Below are 17,252 nucleotides of genomic sequence, written 5' to 3'. Positions count from 1 at the left end.
AATCTGCACACTAGAACTGCTTGTAAGTTTGTTTGAAAACAAACCCGCTTGTGTTTGCTCCGTGGAGCTTCCAGCCGCACAGTCGAACAATCTAATCGATTTTCTGTTTTACCGAAACTGACGGAAATGCGACAACAACAACAACAACAACAACAAAATAAAACCAAACAGGTTCGCGACATTCATCCTACACATCGCATCAATCTCGCATCTCGTACACATCGCACGGCGACCTGCTCGGGGGTATGACGAAGGAGAGCCGACTGCGGAACCGGTCGGCCCGGAACACCAATCACTCGATCGTGCCGCCGCCCAACATGGCACCGAACATGTCCTACGCGGATACGAACCACAAGGGGCAGAGAGACTTTGTAAGTATGCGCGCTCTTCAACTATTTTAGATTGAGCATCTCATTGTTTTCGGGAGTATATACGTGTTAACAGTACAATTTTTTTTGATATTCTTGATTGGGGTGGGGGGTTGGGTAAAAGGGTAAAAGATGCTATTTTGTGCTATAAGTTATTTTTTCCAATCACGACTCCAATTTCCAAACTGGAAAAGAATGACCAAACGTTAATCTTGCGCGTCCTTCACTGTTGAATCGATGAGACGCCAAGTACATCGTTCAGAGATAATTCAATACCTCCAGTTGGATTACACCATGCCTATTGGTACATTTAGCACTGCACACTGGGCCAGGAAAGGAATCTAGCAGAACGAAATTATTAGCGCTCTCAGGGTTTAACCAATCGGTTTCCGATCTTCTACAAAGTTTCTTGGTATAGTTGGGGCTTCAATTTGGATGTTTTAATTAGTTCGGAATTTAGCCGCGAAGGTGGCGTTGCGATGCCAAATTCTTTCCCTTACACGCTAGAGCTTTGCGGATTTGCGACAAAGTTGTAGATCTCGTAATTTTATGAAACTTTATAGAATATACAAAGTTTCTAACTCTTCACGTTTCAGAGATCTACGAGTTTTCACAAAATTCGTATGAATTTCACGTTCTATTGTGATAATTTATAAGTTCGCTCGAATTAACTTCTTACAAGTTTTTTCTCGATAGAAATAGAATAATTACGTCATTTTATTTCGAGTACAGAAGTTTTTTAAGTACTTAAGTAAAAATACGACGCAAAATTTTTAAAAAAATCACAGGAGGGTTGTGTGCAAAGCCACGACCGCAAGGTTGAAGTAGAATACTTTTACTCAGCTCTACTTATGGCTGTACATTAACCTATGGCCGGGCGAATCGGTTCGTGCCACTTTTCGCGTTTAGCCTGGCAGAGGCCTGATGCGCACGGCCAACACAATAAAATGGTGTTTTCACATTGAAAATTAGACACGGCTTAACTGGAGTAAGTGTTGGCAAATGCATCTACCGCTAATACCGCCGCTCGTCGTTTCATGTGGGGAATAATATCAACAATGAAAAATGACGCGTGTCTTAGCACACTCGAACTGTTTTGCCGTGCCGCTTCCATTTACTTTCTTATAACATCGGCCTCAGGGAAGTTCCGGCTGCACCTACCGCTGAGGCTGTTACCATACTGCTACTGGTACCCAAAGCTATTAAATCTTCAAATTAAGTGTTTTATTTGTCCTCAAAAGAACAATTGTTCAATTCCATATCGGATATAATGCAATCGCATCGCTGTAATATTACCGACAGAAATATTCTTCTGAACAAAATGATCCAACTTTTCCATTAGAGGAAGTGCCGGCTGATGTACGACAAAAATCTCGCCCGATCGCTCGCGTTGGCGTTCAACCTGGCAGAGGCCTGAGACGTGGTGATCAACCACAGGACAAATGATTTGTTCAATTTGAAGGCCACAGGCGCAACCCGCTGCTATCCTCTGTTACTGCTGAGTGCCGATATCTGCTGTTACTGCTGTCAACGTTGTAGACGGTCCATCCAGTTCACCTTCCGACTAATGAATGTAGCTAGTTTTCCCAGAAACACTCTTTTATAGCCGAAGGGTGCTACGTAATAGGCCACGCCTTTCAGTTCAGGTTAACCATTTCCTTATGTTCTTTAGACGAATTATTCCACAATTCGCATTCGATTTTTGTATCCAGCGAATAAACACCGATGGTGCTCTCACACACGCAACGGTTCTAACCCGTATCATATTGCGGTTTGTAACATCAAGCGATTTCGTTTGCTCGCTGTTGCGTGTTGCATCATGTTGCAACTTGGCAGCTGGGAGACGACGAAATTCTGTTTATGCTGATTGATTGAATCGACTTCATATTAGCTCTGCATAGTCGAACTAACTGCTTTTGTGAATGCGTTCTAACAGGGCAGTTTATTATTCAATGTCGATTATGCTGATCGCAGCCTTTGCGCTGCCCCTACAGTGGGGGGTTTACTAAATAAAGTGAAAATTAGACAACTACAACAGAATTTGATTGCATCCCGCACAGAATGTCTGCTTGTGTTGATGCCAGAAAATTATTAACCTTCAATTATTTTTTATTTGCCTTGAAAAAAGCATGTTGCGGTTCAAAATCGGTTGCTAATTACAACCTTTGAGCTGCCCTAACATTGGTGGAAATAAGATACACGGACAACATGCACTGTGGAAGCTATTTCACATTCAGTAATTAGACGGGTGCGACAAATTTAAATTGCTAGGATGCAACACAGAATGCTTGCTTGCGTTGACAAAAATTATTAACTTTCAATGACTTGTTTATTTGCCTTGAAAAAGGCATTTTGATTTCCGAAATTGGATTTCCTGATGGCAATCTTCATGCTGCCCCAACACGGGGGAATAATGGCTGTCTGGCGACACACGCGGAGAAAAACCGCGCTGCTCCTGAGACGTGGTGACCAACCACAGGGCTAGTGCTGCTGCTAAGGAAGGACGACTGCTGTTGTCGCTGTCTAGCACTATTATGAGTGGCTCCGGCTGAAACAGGCTCTTATATAGGCCAAATAGCATGTTTTCAATTGCAAGGTATATGATCCTGTCCTGTGGTCCCCGTGGTTCTGTGGTTAGCGATGTCGGTCGGCTAGCTCTCCCACACGGTTGTGATATCGGGTTCGATTCCCGATCGAGTCGAGGATCTTTTCGAGCTGGAAATTTTCTCGACTCAGCACTGGGGCACGGTGTATCGTTGTACTTATCCTACACATGCAAAATGTGCCAAAAAACAATATCGATAACGAATTCTCTCAACTAATCTAGTTGATCGAGACCGCTATTAGCCCCAAGGCTTAAGCGTGCGATATTGTTGTTTTACGATCCTGTCGACCGTGCTTGGGAAGCAAGCATATAACGACCAATCAGAGGTCGAATTTTTCGTTTTGACAAGGCTTGACTATTTTCAATAGTACAATAGTGTGAATAATAAAATTACAATTATCTTATTTTGGGAAGAATCTTAGAAGGTTTTCCAATCTATTGCTGCAAGAACGAAGGAAATCCATCGAATACTAACCGATTTATTAGCATTTAAAATTGGACATATTTTTCACTTTTAGATTTCCATTTCACATCCCTATGTAGCCGAACTTCCTGAGAGAAGTATTCTAAGTATTCTATTCAAAATACACAAAAATAGCAAGTATTAGCATTCATGATTTTTTTTTAATTTAAAAATAACGCTTCGACACCAACTTTCTATTCTTACACGCTAGAGCTTTGCAGTTTTCGACAAATTTTAAGACCATAAAATTTTATGTTACTTCGTAGAAGACACAAACTTTTTTTTTCTTCAAATTTTAAAAATATACGAGTTTTTGGAGAATTTGTAATAATTTTGTGATTCGCTTACTGTTTTTTTGTAATAACTTTGTGATTCGAAACATTAAACTCACATAAAATACGCAATTTTCTGATTCAGCACAAAATTGTGTCAAATTAAAGCTCTTATTACACCGAGAAACTTTGCTGAAGACTGCAAATCGATTAGATAGAGTATCAGAGCACTATACTATGTATTCCATCCCGAGCAGGAAAAATATCATTATAATATCACATCCAGATATTGGATATACACCTCATTTTGATCTTAATATGGTTTACATAGTTGGTAAAATAACAAAAAATAATACCAAAATATTGTTCCTCCAAGACTATGTGGATAACAAAGCTTGATATTTCAATAACAAACCAATAATTTGCATTAAAATTCAGGAAAATGACCGATTCAGATATTTTCAACTTATTGAACACTAAATGCATAACTATATATATTATAAATAATCAATAACGAACAATTTTCACTTAAAAACTTACTTTTAATGAGATATTTTAAAATCAACTCAAATATCTTATTGAAGGCATAGCAAGATATGATATCAAAGTTTAATGATATTTTCATATGCATGTTTGAAACGTGAATATCTTTCGAATAACACGATAAGTCCTCATAGCTAAATATGTTATTGATGAGTTATTATTTTCTTATGCTCTCCTGCCCGGAATGCAATTAATACATAGCAATTATATTAAACCTGAGGTTATACTCAAATTGAAATATCACCAAACACAAAAAAAACACATTTTACAAAATTTCATGGTTTGCTAATACTTGCTACCCGATGAGATATCTACTGCACAAAATTGTGTATTTTTTTTTTAAATTTTGCGTCGAATTTTCTCTTAAGTACTTAAAAACTTCTGTACTCGGAAGAAAATGGCGTAATTATTCTATTTCTATCGAGAAAAAATTTGTAAGAAATTAATTCGAGCGAACTCATAAAATTATAACAATAAAACGTGAAATTCATACAAATTTTGTGAAAACTCGTAGATCTCTGAAACGTGAAGAGTAAGAAAATATACATGTTCTGTAAAGTTTCATAAAAGTACAAGATCTACAACTTTGTCGAAACCTACAAAGCTACAGCGTGTATGGGAAAGAAGTTGGTATCGCAACACCTACTTTTGCGGCTGGATTCCGAACTAATTCAAACATCCAAATTGAAGCCCATACTATACCAAGAAACTTTGTAGAAGATCGATAACCGATTGGTCAAACCCTGAGCTCACTAATAATTTCCTTCTGCTTGATTCCAATCCTGGCCCAGTGTGCACTGTTATCTACAACTTTGCTAAACATACCCAAGTCATAAAAAAAGCAAAGCCTTGGTGCTACATTCCGATTCGGAACTTGACCTTCTGTTTACTATACACAGACTTCGCAACCAACCGTTAAGTGTACAGGACAATTGCGGGGCTAGCGCTACGATCCTACTGACACTAACAGTCTCTCCCGAGTCAAGACTCGAACCTACGATGACTGGCTTGTTAGGCCAGCATCGTACCTCGAGACCAGCTGGGGAGGCTAACCCAAGTCATATAACGTGGATAAAATATGGATTAGCTTAAAAAAAAACTGATTTTAGGAATCAGCAGTCTATAAATACTAAAAACCACCCCAAATTTCAGGCTACTAACGGATACTCAGAACCTCCAAAAATGATTAAAGAACAATCTTTGGGCTTCCAGATCAAACCTGTCGCATGTGCAGACGTTCGCAGATTGCTTAGTAATAACATTTTGAAAAAGAGCCTGAATCGTACGCCCTTTAGAGTCTATGGCCAAGTTGTTCATTTTACTATTTTCTAAAACGTTGCTGAACATAACCTAGTAATATAATGTGGATAAAGTATAGTACACAAACTAATTTTAAGGTACTGGTGTCAAAGAACACCTCATGTCTCCTTAAATTGAAGTCATGGTAAATTAAGGTCTTAGTCAAAGTTTATTGAAATTTTAAGTACTCCGTTATTGTAGAACGATCGAAATGATAAAGTTAATTTTTTGAAATATACTTCTACCTTGAAAACCAAAATGACGAATATTCCAGATAATGCGAAATCGAAACTCACAGGAATGGGTCAATAGCTATAACCTATCATTTTTTTTCCAGTTTGAGCTTCAGGGCCTCACCCGTAGTTTTATTGTTGTGATTTAGTAAAATAGCTCTATATAGGTTATTTTGAAACATAAGAAAAAACTTTCTTCTACAAAATTACGCAAAATTGACGGGGCTACAACATTGTAGAACATCGTTTAATTCTATCTGCATAGATAAGAATGTTAGAAGCTGGATTTCATCGCAAGTTGGGGTTACCCTAATATGTGATTACAGGAAAATGTGCGCTTCATTATATGTAACAACTTTGTAAAAAAAAGGTTTTTCTCTAGAATATTACTGTCGAGCTCTAAATCCAAATTTCCTCCTAAAATCGTTCCTTAGAAGGCTGCCGAATAATAAACTTTGCGTCTCCACCGATTCAACAGTTAAAGGAGGCGCACGGTTAACGTTCGTGTTGGAGTGGGTGAGAACTTTTGTTGAATGGTTAAATAACTGAAATCTTTCATTTTTTTTCCAATTTGAGCTCTTGACCAGTGTAATAAATGTTGATAATTTTGAATCTTAATTTATTTAACAATGTGCCGCTTAGGTTTTACTTCTGACTACTGAGCAGATTTTAGGTCCCTTTGTGGTGCTCTAACTCTAACTCAATAACGGATCAGTTGTTAAATAAATTTCGCCCCGCTCGTTTTTTTTCTTTTCATTCAATTAATTTGGAGTACTGAACTGCCGCGCATAGCATGTCAGTCCCACCTGCATTTTCAGCAAGCCGAGAAAAACGCATTTTTATATGATTTTATAACATTGCTTTTTACGAGATGGGACAATATGTTTGGATGTTTTCCAGCAGTTTTTCAGAACAAAGTTGTTGAGCTCATCCATTGTTAAGAAACTATGCATTGTTAGCTACCATTTACGCGTAACAACTCAATTTTACTGAAAATGCAAATGGGACTGACTTGCTATGCGCGGCAGTGAAGGCATGGGAATTTTTAGTTGATTTCACATATTTCCAAGGATTGGCCTTGAAAACATGACGAATCGGATGTTGGATATGTTCAAACTCAAAAAGCAAATCGTTGCCTGTAATACATTGGGTTTTGAATGCTTTACGTCAAAATTTGTTTCAATACTGAAATATTTTTTGTTGGTTCAGGTTTCAAAGCATGATCCGTTAGATAGCTGGTTATTTCTTCGTAGTAATTCTTAATAAACCTACTGATTTATTCATACAACACGAAAATTTACACGAATTTCGTTTTAAAATAAAATAAAAGTTCTCGAACTATACAGAAATTTTTTATTTCAATTGTATGGAATAGGGAGGTGTGTCGAACCACTATATACATATTTCTTGCTTCCGAAAACCTCCACATGCCGAATTTGGCTCTATTTGCTCGATGAGTTCTCGAGTTATGCAGAAATTTGCGTTTTATTTGTATGAAAACCCTCTCTTCGAGAGAATGGAGGGACACCATACTAATCTTCCCCGGCCAACAACATTTCACTGCGATAATCGTCTTCTTTTGCTTCTGGAGGTGGCGAGGCTCGCTATCTGAATTCATTCGTGAACAAACATGTCAAACGAGTACTCGTCACCAGTTTTTCCCCTATTTTGACATTTTTTCTAGAAATAATAATAAAGCTCCAACTGATTTCGCTACAGGAATAGGACTGTGTAGACAGAAATAAAACAAAATAACATCGCCAAACGAATGACAGTGTACATCTTTTCGATGCGCGGGTGTCAGTTGATCGTCTGTTCTTTGTACGAGAGCCGACGATCATTCTACATTAACGAGCGAACGTCTACTGCGACACACACTAACGAAAGGAAATTAAGTAAAAGTGTTGACCATTTTCAAGCCTGCTAGGGAGTATTTCCTGCACCGAGTGTCTATTAATGATAAAAAACATTTTTTGCACCTAGCTTAGGTTTGTTTGATTGGTATTGTGTCTTCAACAAAGTTGTAGAATGTAATTTTACCCTTTAAAAATATACACTGTAGTAAAGTTTTGATAAATAGTTGATTTGACAAAATTCCAGAGATACAGACTAGATTAAAAACGGTAACGAAACCTTGCTTGCGACTTATCAAACTTTAGGTTTTTGCAAAATAACACAATTGGCGATCGGTATTTGGCCACTTGGACGATTAATGGCCGTTCCTGTGCGACTTCTTTGATATGCCGAAAGCTAGGTTTCGGAACCATTCCGAAACCGATTCCTAGAAATCATCTAGTAGTTGCCAAAACACGTCCAAGGGGCCAAATACCGATTGCCAACAATGTTGTTTTGCAAAAACGTAAAGTTTGATAAGTCGCAAGCAAGGTTTCGCTACCGTTTTTAATCTAACCTGTGTCTCTGGAAGGGTACTTATCCACGGTTCCCTTCGATAAATCCGGAACGGAAAATCTCGAAATGTTCCAAAAACTATGATAAATTTCGTATCTTTTGGAAAAGGTTCGGTCGAATTCGGTTTAGGTGTTGCGGAATGACAGGTAAAAGAATTTTCATTTTTCCGGCTCTGAAGGGTCAGGTATACAAGTGTTAAACATAGAAAATCCCAGCTTTCGAAGTCGTAAAAAGCGTTTAAGTCATTTTGAGCTCTCTAAAATAGAAAACGGAAAAAGTAGATTTTTTCATACAAATAAAAACTTAGAATGCAATGCGCTAAGCGGAGACAAAACCAATCGACTTTCGATTTATTTAGGATTGTTTGAGGCCCCAAATAGAAAAACACAGCTTTGTGCTATCAAGTTTCATTTTTCCATATAATATCCATTAAGTTGTTATCTCCCAGATGGTCTCGAGGTACGATGCTGGCCTAACAAGCCAGTCATCGTAGGGTCGAGTCTCGGCTCGGGAGAGACTGTTAGTGTCAGTAGGATCGTAGCGCTAGCGGCTGAGAAGTCTGTGTATAAATAAAAACAGAAGGTCAAGTTCCGAATCGGAATGTAGCACCAAGGCTTTGCTATCCATTTAATTAAAATTGTAGTTAAAATTCGACTGGCGACAATTGATTTTACTCTCATGTCGCACATTATACCTTACGTCGCAAAAAGTGTGCTGTATAGCACTTCTGATGTGCTATACAGCGCACTACTTCCCTCGTAAGGATATTTAACCGTTAGGGGCCGTTCCTAAACCACGTGGTCATATTTTGATCACTGGTCTTCCGTGGTCTTTTGACCAACCCCTCCCCCCCTCTTGCGACTTTACCCACGTGGTCTTTTCATTTGGCAAGTGCCAAAAATTCGATGTAATTTTGTACATTTTCATTATTAAAATTTCAGTACATTCTATATTTCTAGAATGCAAAAGCTTCATTCTTGATTTGGTGGCAACAATAAATTATAAGTCAGGAAAACAAGACCACGTGGTCATTTCGTTTTTCGTTTTTCAATTACAAATATATGTTCTAAAACAAATTGTTCTAGACCCCCCGATAGAACATTTTAATTTTGGTAGGATATTGAAGGGGACAGCTCAAGCTTTCGAATGACGAGTATTAGAGCGATACTATTTTTTTTTGATAAGTTCTTCAACCAGAGACACCGTGACGTGTGTTAAAATTGCCGAGTACATAACGGTTAAAGTCGCAGCGAAAAGTCACGCGCACGAAAGTCGCGATTTCGATTTAGTGCTGCGACGTTAATAAAAACGCCCCACTCTAATAAATTGTTTTATATGGAAAATCCAATCAAATCATAATTTTCAATATATTTTTTTCTCCCATTTTTAATATTATTCATATATCCTCATGCTTGTCTGACATCTAAGAATACATATTTTTGCTGAAGTTTTTACCCCCTTCAAAATAAATAAGTATTTTAACCAATACCGATCTCACGAGGGTTCACTAAACTTTAAATTACCTTTTAATTTGCAAAAACAGAGATTACTAATTAAAATTCCGAAAGCACATCTGTTCTGGTTTCAAAATAATGTAAAATCATTCACTAGAGTTTTTTCGAGTGTTGTGATGAAAAAAATTATTTTGTATGAACCTTTTTAAATAACTTTGTGAAGATAGCATTCTACAATCTTTAGCAAAAATATAAGCTCATTTTTTTGTTTGAGCGAATTTGTTTCCGCTTTTGTCAACCAGTTTTCAACACAGATTTGCAGCTCAAACTAGGAAAAAAGTAGGAAGTTGTATCCAAAACACGACCGCATAAATGACTTAGAACTACGTACACTATTAACAAATGCATTGAGTGTTTCATTACCCTTGTAACAAAACTGGTTTTATCAAAGTTTTATAGTGCTTTTTCGGCTGTATTGAGCGGCATAAAACTTTGATAAAACCAATATTTTTACTTGGGTAATGAGTTATAATGTCTACTAATCATGGGTTGTGAATTTCGTGAACCGGATTCAGCAGTTAGCAGAACGTGCCGAGTTAAAAACCATACACAGCACACACACACACAAATCATACCATATCATAGACACACACATCATACCATATCATACAAACACATACACATCATACCATATCATACAGACACACACACATTATATCACATCATACACACACACACACATACACACACACACATCATACCATATCATCATACCATATCATACACACATCACACCATATCATACACACATCATACCGTATCATACACACACAGCAAGCAAGCGACCAATCAGAGGACGTTATTTTTATTTCAACAAGGCTTGACAATTTTCAATAGTGCAATAGTTCTTGAATTCAAACAACATTTTTCTGCATTTGAGCAGATGCGTGTATAATTTTCCAATCGATTGCTGCAAGAATGAAGAAAATCGGTTGAAAACCAACCGACCTATAAGCATTTGAAAAGGGACAAATTTCGTCCCAGTTTTTCAGTTTGCATCCCTGTGTGGTATGGTAAAGTAAAACGTAGTTCTACGTCAAAATGAAAGATTATAGCTCATCCACCGTTTCTGTGAATATTTGCGTTCCAAGTCGGAAGTATAAGTTTTTACCTATAACGGAACTTCGCAAAGTGACATTTGCCGTAAAATCTGGATTATCATGAGTGTCGTATCACTGAAGTGACATTTCGCGTGGAATTATTTCACGAACAGTTTGAACGGTAAAATGATTTCACAAAGAAGTGGATGGTTTTGTTTTGAAAAAAAAACGACTCTGGGACTTAAAAATTTTTGAGCTGCGGCCAAAATAGTACGTAAGGGAAGAAATCGACCTTCGAATTTCGTTTAGCGGTAGGGCTCAAAAGTTTCGTCTTCTCGAAAAATATCCTCATACAAAATTTCAGCTCAATCGACTTTCTGGGACTGGGACCCATTTTCACTTCACTGTCGATCTCACTTCACGAAGTTAATTTTTTCAGTTCACTTCAGGAGGAGTCGGAAATAGGTTTTAAAAAAGTGGAGTGACCGTAAGTGAAATTTATTTCACCACGAAGTGACTCCCGTAATAAGTACTAAATTATGCAATTTTTTTTGGCGGATGTTTACGCTGTTCTCAGAAAATAAAAAAGAACGAGAAGACTTTCTTCATTCAGACAATCGAAAAAACTCTAGTAAATAAATGATTTTATATTCTGTGAGTCGAAGCAGGTCATCTGCGATTTTTTGCAAACTAATGAGTAATCCTAAGTTCAAAAATCTAAAATATGTAGAAAATCTCGGAAAAAAAGCTCAATGAAAAATTCTGATTTAAGTGAGCTTACCATATAAACTAATACTTTGCGAGAAAATTTGACTAACTGTCCTGAAAAAATAAAATCTTTATATCATTTATTAGTCCATTTCAAAATAATTAATTATATTTTGAGTACGAAATCAGCAGAATAAAACATTGTTCATTGCTAACTCTGTCGACATTGATGAAATTTGAATTGTTGTTGTGCAGGATATTATTGAAACACTGGACATGTCTAATAAAATTGACATTGTTGATAGTTGATATTCTGATTGTTTTGATTGATTGATTGATTTTGATTTTCAAAAAGTACTCACCTTTTTAATTGAAGATGTTTTATGTTGTATGTTTGCATCGAAGCTAAAAATTTCCATTCATTCTGCTCATGATTAGAATTCCAGAATCAAATTAAATGCCTATGCTATTTTTCTCTGAAAAATAAAAAAATATAAAGTGTATATTAGTGTTTGAACCAGATTTCCTGATCTTATTTGCATAGATAATTGCATAGTTTAAAACAATTGTTTTTATCAAGTTTCAAATCAAATAGGAGCCAAGTATTTCAATTGTTGATAGATGCATCTAAGTTAATTTCAGTAACTTCAAAAACATTTAAAAAATATTCGTTAACATCGTATTCAGATAGATTGTTAAACTATCTTTCCATCACTTTTCTTTTCAGGATATGTCACAAGACTGTACAGACGAGGCTGGCAAAATAAAACACAACGACAATCCTTTCATCGAGCCCTCTCAAACACAAACCGTAGTAGATATGAAAGGTAACTAACTCCGCTATCAAATATCTGAACCACTAATCTGGCATTCCTTTCTATCTCACATTTTAGACGTAATGGTGTTGAATGATATCATCGAGCAAGCTGCTGGTCGGCATAGTAGAGCTAGTGATCATGGAGGTAATTTCAGTACCACGCTGCGCTTCGTGCACATTCACCACACATAGACCCACAACCACACACACACGTACATACTCTCTTTGACACCATCAAACACACCAAACCGTAACTGCATTCTAACATACATTCACCCTGTCGCGTGGCATGAGATCGTCGTCAAAACCACAAGACGCGACAGCCGATATCCATTCGAGGTTCATTTTCTCCCCATCTGTTGTCTGTATACTACCAACGTGATCCTGATCGTTGTATTTTCCGTGTCCTGCGACTCTTTTTTTAAACTTCATTTTGGTTTTTACGTCTCCTTGCGACAGGTTTTTGTTTATGGATTTTTTTAACTGATCTTTCCAGTGTTTTGTGTTGTTTTTGATTTTTGATTACTGTTTTTTCTAAACCTACTGGAAACTTTTCAGGCTATCAAAAGTATATGTTGGTGTAAAGTCATAGATTAGTATTTTTCTTTGCATTCTAACTCGTTAATCTCCGTCTGTTGAAGACAAACAGTATAAATGTTGTGCATCACTAGGTGACAGTGTTGGAGAATTATTGAAATTTCAATTTGCGCAACGTTGCAAAAAGATTACCGATTGGCCACAAGTTTTCAAGGTTAACAGACAACTGTCCCCAGTGTCATGATTGTAAAAAAACGATTTTTGTAATTTGTGAAATCCTACCTATAAATGTAAATTGCTTAATCTTCATATAACTCTCTCATGTATATTAACAAAACTATTCTGACGCAGTGTGAACAATGTGGCACTTAAGATAAGATTTGAAAAAAAATCGGCAAAAAAAATCAAAATTTGGTCTAGAATATTGACACACCCCAACGCCACACATTATTCACACTATTATTCCATCACATTTATTTTGTTACTACCTTCTAAGCTCACTGTTTCCCCTTGTCCAACAGAATGAAACTCGTTCTTAGTGCCATTCGCATCAAAACTCTTCTCGCTCTTTTTCTGTCTGTCTGTTTTTCGTCGCTCCACACTTTTATTCACAATCAATTTCCGCTGCTTGATTGTTCTCTATTTCTTCCATAGATTCTTGTTCTAGAATAGAAACTAGCTGTTAAGATCATTTCTATCATGAAACTAACCGGATATTTTCAATCAGCTCCAGTGTAAACCCCCGTATACGATGTGATTTGGTGCTAGCGTGTCTTTACGTAAACAAAGTTGACTCCACTTCTTTATGTGTTTAATTCTAATATTTCCTCGGTAGGAAGTAAGGTTTGTTTGCCCCCCAACAATCCATTCGAAGCTTGAACAACGGAAAAACCTAGCTGCTTTTCACCAATAAAAAATAACAGAAAAGCAAAATGGTTCGAAACAACAAAATTTGTTAGCCTATTGAACATTCTGTCCTTCAAAACAGGCATAGAATAGGTAGATTTTTTTCTGTGTTCCCTAGGATAGCCTAATAGTCATATAGAAAAGTTTCATACCGATTATAGCACATTGAGCATGACTACTCTAGATGCAGCTTACCCCAACAATTGCATTCCAAACAGCACAATCGATTAGTATTGATTATATTAATCACAGTAGTTATGCACAATTAGATCTAGAATAGTTGGCTTCTCAAGTTGAGCACAGAAACTGGCAGCGGATGCCAATAAAACTGCGTTGTTTTTATTAGTACCAAAATTCGATTGGTTTCAATGCGTTCTAATTTAGTTTCTTATAGCTTTGAGTTAGTCAAAAAAAAAATAAATGTCGCAACTGTCATTTCCCACGCGCGATTGTTCTCACCCACTGGCTTTCCAGGTAACGGAATGAATTTTCCGAAACAAAACATTTCTTCATTGTTCATCCTTACTCGAAGAATGGAAAGCTAATGGACAAACCTTAACCCATTTGCACTGATGTTGTGACCTGACACCCACTATCAACCTTGTATTGGCTAAACGAACAAAAAATGAATGATCGTAACATGTATAACATTGTTTTTCCCCATTTCGTGTCATATTTTTCTTCCAACAACTAGTGAAATCATTCAACTCTCAGAAACATTAACAAGATCACACAAACAAATCAAGTTTTAAGTCACAACACCGCCTACTAGATAACCCCTGCTACAGCAACACTACCTCTTCAAACAAACAATAGAAAATGGCAAACCCATGGCTCACTTTGACAAACAATACTTCACACAATGCGAGTGTAGTGAAAGATTAACTATCGAACAAAAGCTAGTTGCTTAATAGTGCTAAGAAAATTCTACGTTGTTTGCTAGAAACAACAGCAGCGTGAATATTTTCCAGCGTGGCGCAGCCGAGTGGGTGATTTTTTGTTGGTCCAATAAAATATTGTGATAAAATATCTTCCGAGGTGATTCAGCATCGAGTGAATACTAGAAACCTTTGCTTTTAGTTTCCAAATCAGGCGATCATATCACAGAGAACAGACATTCATGTCAATATAAAAAAAAAATTAAATCGTGTGCAAAAATTCGACTACGTTCAAACACTAACGACATCTGTCTTGCACTGCACTGCAGAAATGTTGCCATATCGATATTTCATCGATATCAGTGCTTGGATCGTTAGTAACGCGAGCATCACATAGCAGGAGCATTACCACTTACGATTAAATGGCGATTGCAAGTTTTTAGACATCCTTTGAAAATAAGATTAACATCTGTTCTCTGTGATTATATTCCAAATCTTTCTTGCAATGCTCAAAAACCAAGCCAGCTCTTTGATTCTAAATTAAGCATCTTATTCAGCTGTGAGTCGAGAATAACGTATTCTGAGCATCATTAATATTTAATGACTATAACTAAATACGGCTGTAAACGATAAATCATTAATGAGTCAAACGGAGTGCGAAGAGTTTCGCGTCAGCTTTCCTGTGGAATCGAATCGAAATGCGTCGCAAATGGAAGGTGTCCAGTAGATGATTTTTGAACAGTTTGGAAGCTAAGTAAAAAAGTTATGTGTGAAGATATATTTCATATGGAATAAAACAATACACTAGATTTTCAACCTTGTAACGTGCCGTCGTACTTCGATGAAATATTTCACGCGCATCGTACAAGGTTACGTAATAAAACTTTCGTGCAATTCGACCAAATGATATTCACCGTTTCTTTGGTAAACGAAAAATAAAAATAAAACAGCAAGCGCTATAAAAATGAAGCATCAAAATTGATCCTAGAGCGGATTTTCTGAAGCCGATTTCTTTCGGGGCAGTATTTTCTCCGCCCATCATTAGTGCCACTGTACAGTACACAAACCAAGTTAACAAGATTACTGTTTGCATAATATAACTCAAAGTAATACATTTTCAGAAAATTTGAAACGGTGAAAATCAAACGAATACGTTTTCATTGCGACTGACGAATCACTTTACTTTCTTTATTTTACGAATATTGAATAAACAAAGGAAGAGAGAATGAATATTGCATGAAAGTGTGATGATAGAAAGAAACACTAACGTTTATTGAGGCTATTTTTACCTTCATGCAAAAAAGCTGAAAAATATCAAATATCAAATATGTTTGACATTTTTAAACATGACTCGAACTCATTTATAGATCAAAAAAGTAGTAAAGATAATCTTTCAAAATTATAAGGAAGCTCAAACCAGCCATCATCATTTACTGTACAAAATCTTTCAAATAAAATTGAGAGAACTCGTATCGATCCAGTAATTGATAGGAGCAACTTTGGTGGACAGAGAATTTTTTTTATCCTCGAGAATGCTGCATTTACTATAGATTTGAGGCCATTAGATTTTTTTTTCGAATGAAAAGTAAGGAGTTCTGAAAGATTTTTCTGAATTTTCAAGTTTTGAGTGTTTTTTAACAGTATAAATATGCAAGTCAAACTCAGCAAATGTGCAATTTAAACTTAGTTTAATTTGGATCATAAAGAATGAAATGTGATCTTCGTCAAACTGAATTTTAGATTACCAACAATGAATCAATGCTCACATTTTTGCTACCAGTCACTGTGTCGTGCTGTTTTTGTTTATTCGCGATTTTGTTTTTGTTTATTCACGATTAAACCTCTGAAAAATCTCCCACGATAGCTGCCAATTTTGTTTGCTGCCTCATAGTTTTACAAGCCACCGCTCAGTGTGATTATTTGTTCATTTCTAGCTGCTAAGACTTAGATAAATCAGATCCAAATTGTAGGACAGAAGAAAGATAGCCGAATGAATATAACACAATACAAAACTCACATGAATTATAAGAGAAAAAAAAATTCGCATATAACAGATACCAACTTTAACTAAAAATCGCAAACCTATCCTGTATTGATCCAAAATACAAACCGCTTTGCCCTAAATCCGCCAACCTTGCTCCGTTGGATGGACGGAGCCGGCCGCTGAGCCAACCAGCCAGCCAGCAGGGCTCCAGACGCCAGCGAATGGCTCCGGAAGCAAAAGGAAGTTGAGTCGAAAGCCGCCAGCACTAATTCCGGGCCTTATCCGGTTCTTTTCCCTTCTTCTCCGCGGCCGGACTGGTTCCCTTCCCATTTCAGTCTCTGTTTACTACTTCCCCACAGAGGACGACGACGAGGACGGTCCGACGTTCAAAGAGAAGGCACTTGAGTTCACAATGAGGATGATCGACATCTTCTGCGTGTGGGACTGCTGCTGGGTGTGGCTAAAGTTTCAGGAAGGCGTGGCATTCATCGTGTTCGATCCGTTCGTCGAGTTGTTTATCACGCTCTGTATTGTGGTCAATACGTTGTTCATGGCGCTCGACCACCACGACATGGACCCGAAAATGGAAGCCTCACTGAAGAGTGGTAATTATGTGCGTATTTCTCCGATCCATTCCGCCAGTGCTGGGTCAAGAGTTAATTTAACCAGTCGTTTT

The 17,252-nt window shown here is 37.1% G+C and overlaps 1 protein-coding gene across 50 annotated transcripts in view; it reads left to right on the top strand.

Moving 5' to 3' along the window:
* LOC129725357 (sodium channel protein para) overlaps positions 1-17,252 on the top strand; it is a 167,014-nt gene that overhangs the window by 118,362 nt on the left and 31,400 nt on the right. For 33 of the 50 annotated variants that reach the window (XM_055681107.1, XM_055681092.1, XM_055681109.1 and 30 more), the window contains 4 exons: positions 172-371; positions 12,182-12,281; positions 12,348-12,416; positions 16,912-17,189. In XM_055681107.1, the coding sequence (XP_055537082.1) occupies positions 172-371; positions 12,182-12,281; positions 12,348-12,416; positions 16,912-17,189 (647 nt within the window). The remainder of the gene's footprint in view (positions 1-171; positions 372-12,181; positions 12,282-12,347; positions 12,417-16,911; positions 17,190-17,252) is intronic. The other 17 variants (XM_055681112.1, XM_055681101.1, XM_055681111.1 and 14 more) reach the window with 1 other exon arrangement.

This window comes from Wyeomyia smithii, chromosome 2 (assembly GCF_029784165.1).
Source record: "Wyeomyia smithii strain HCP4-BCI-WySm-NY-G18 chromosome 2, ASM2978416v1, whole genome shotgun sequence".
NCBI classification, from domain to species: domain Eukaryota; kingdom Metazoa; phylum Arthropoda; class Insecta; order Diptera; family Culicidae; genus Wyeomyia; species Wyeomyia smithii.
The sequence above is the reverse complement of the archived record's forward strand: the minus strand, read 5'-3'. Positions and strand labels throughout refer to the sequence as shown.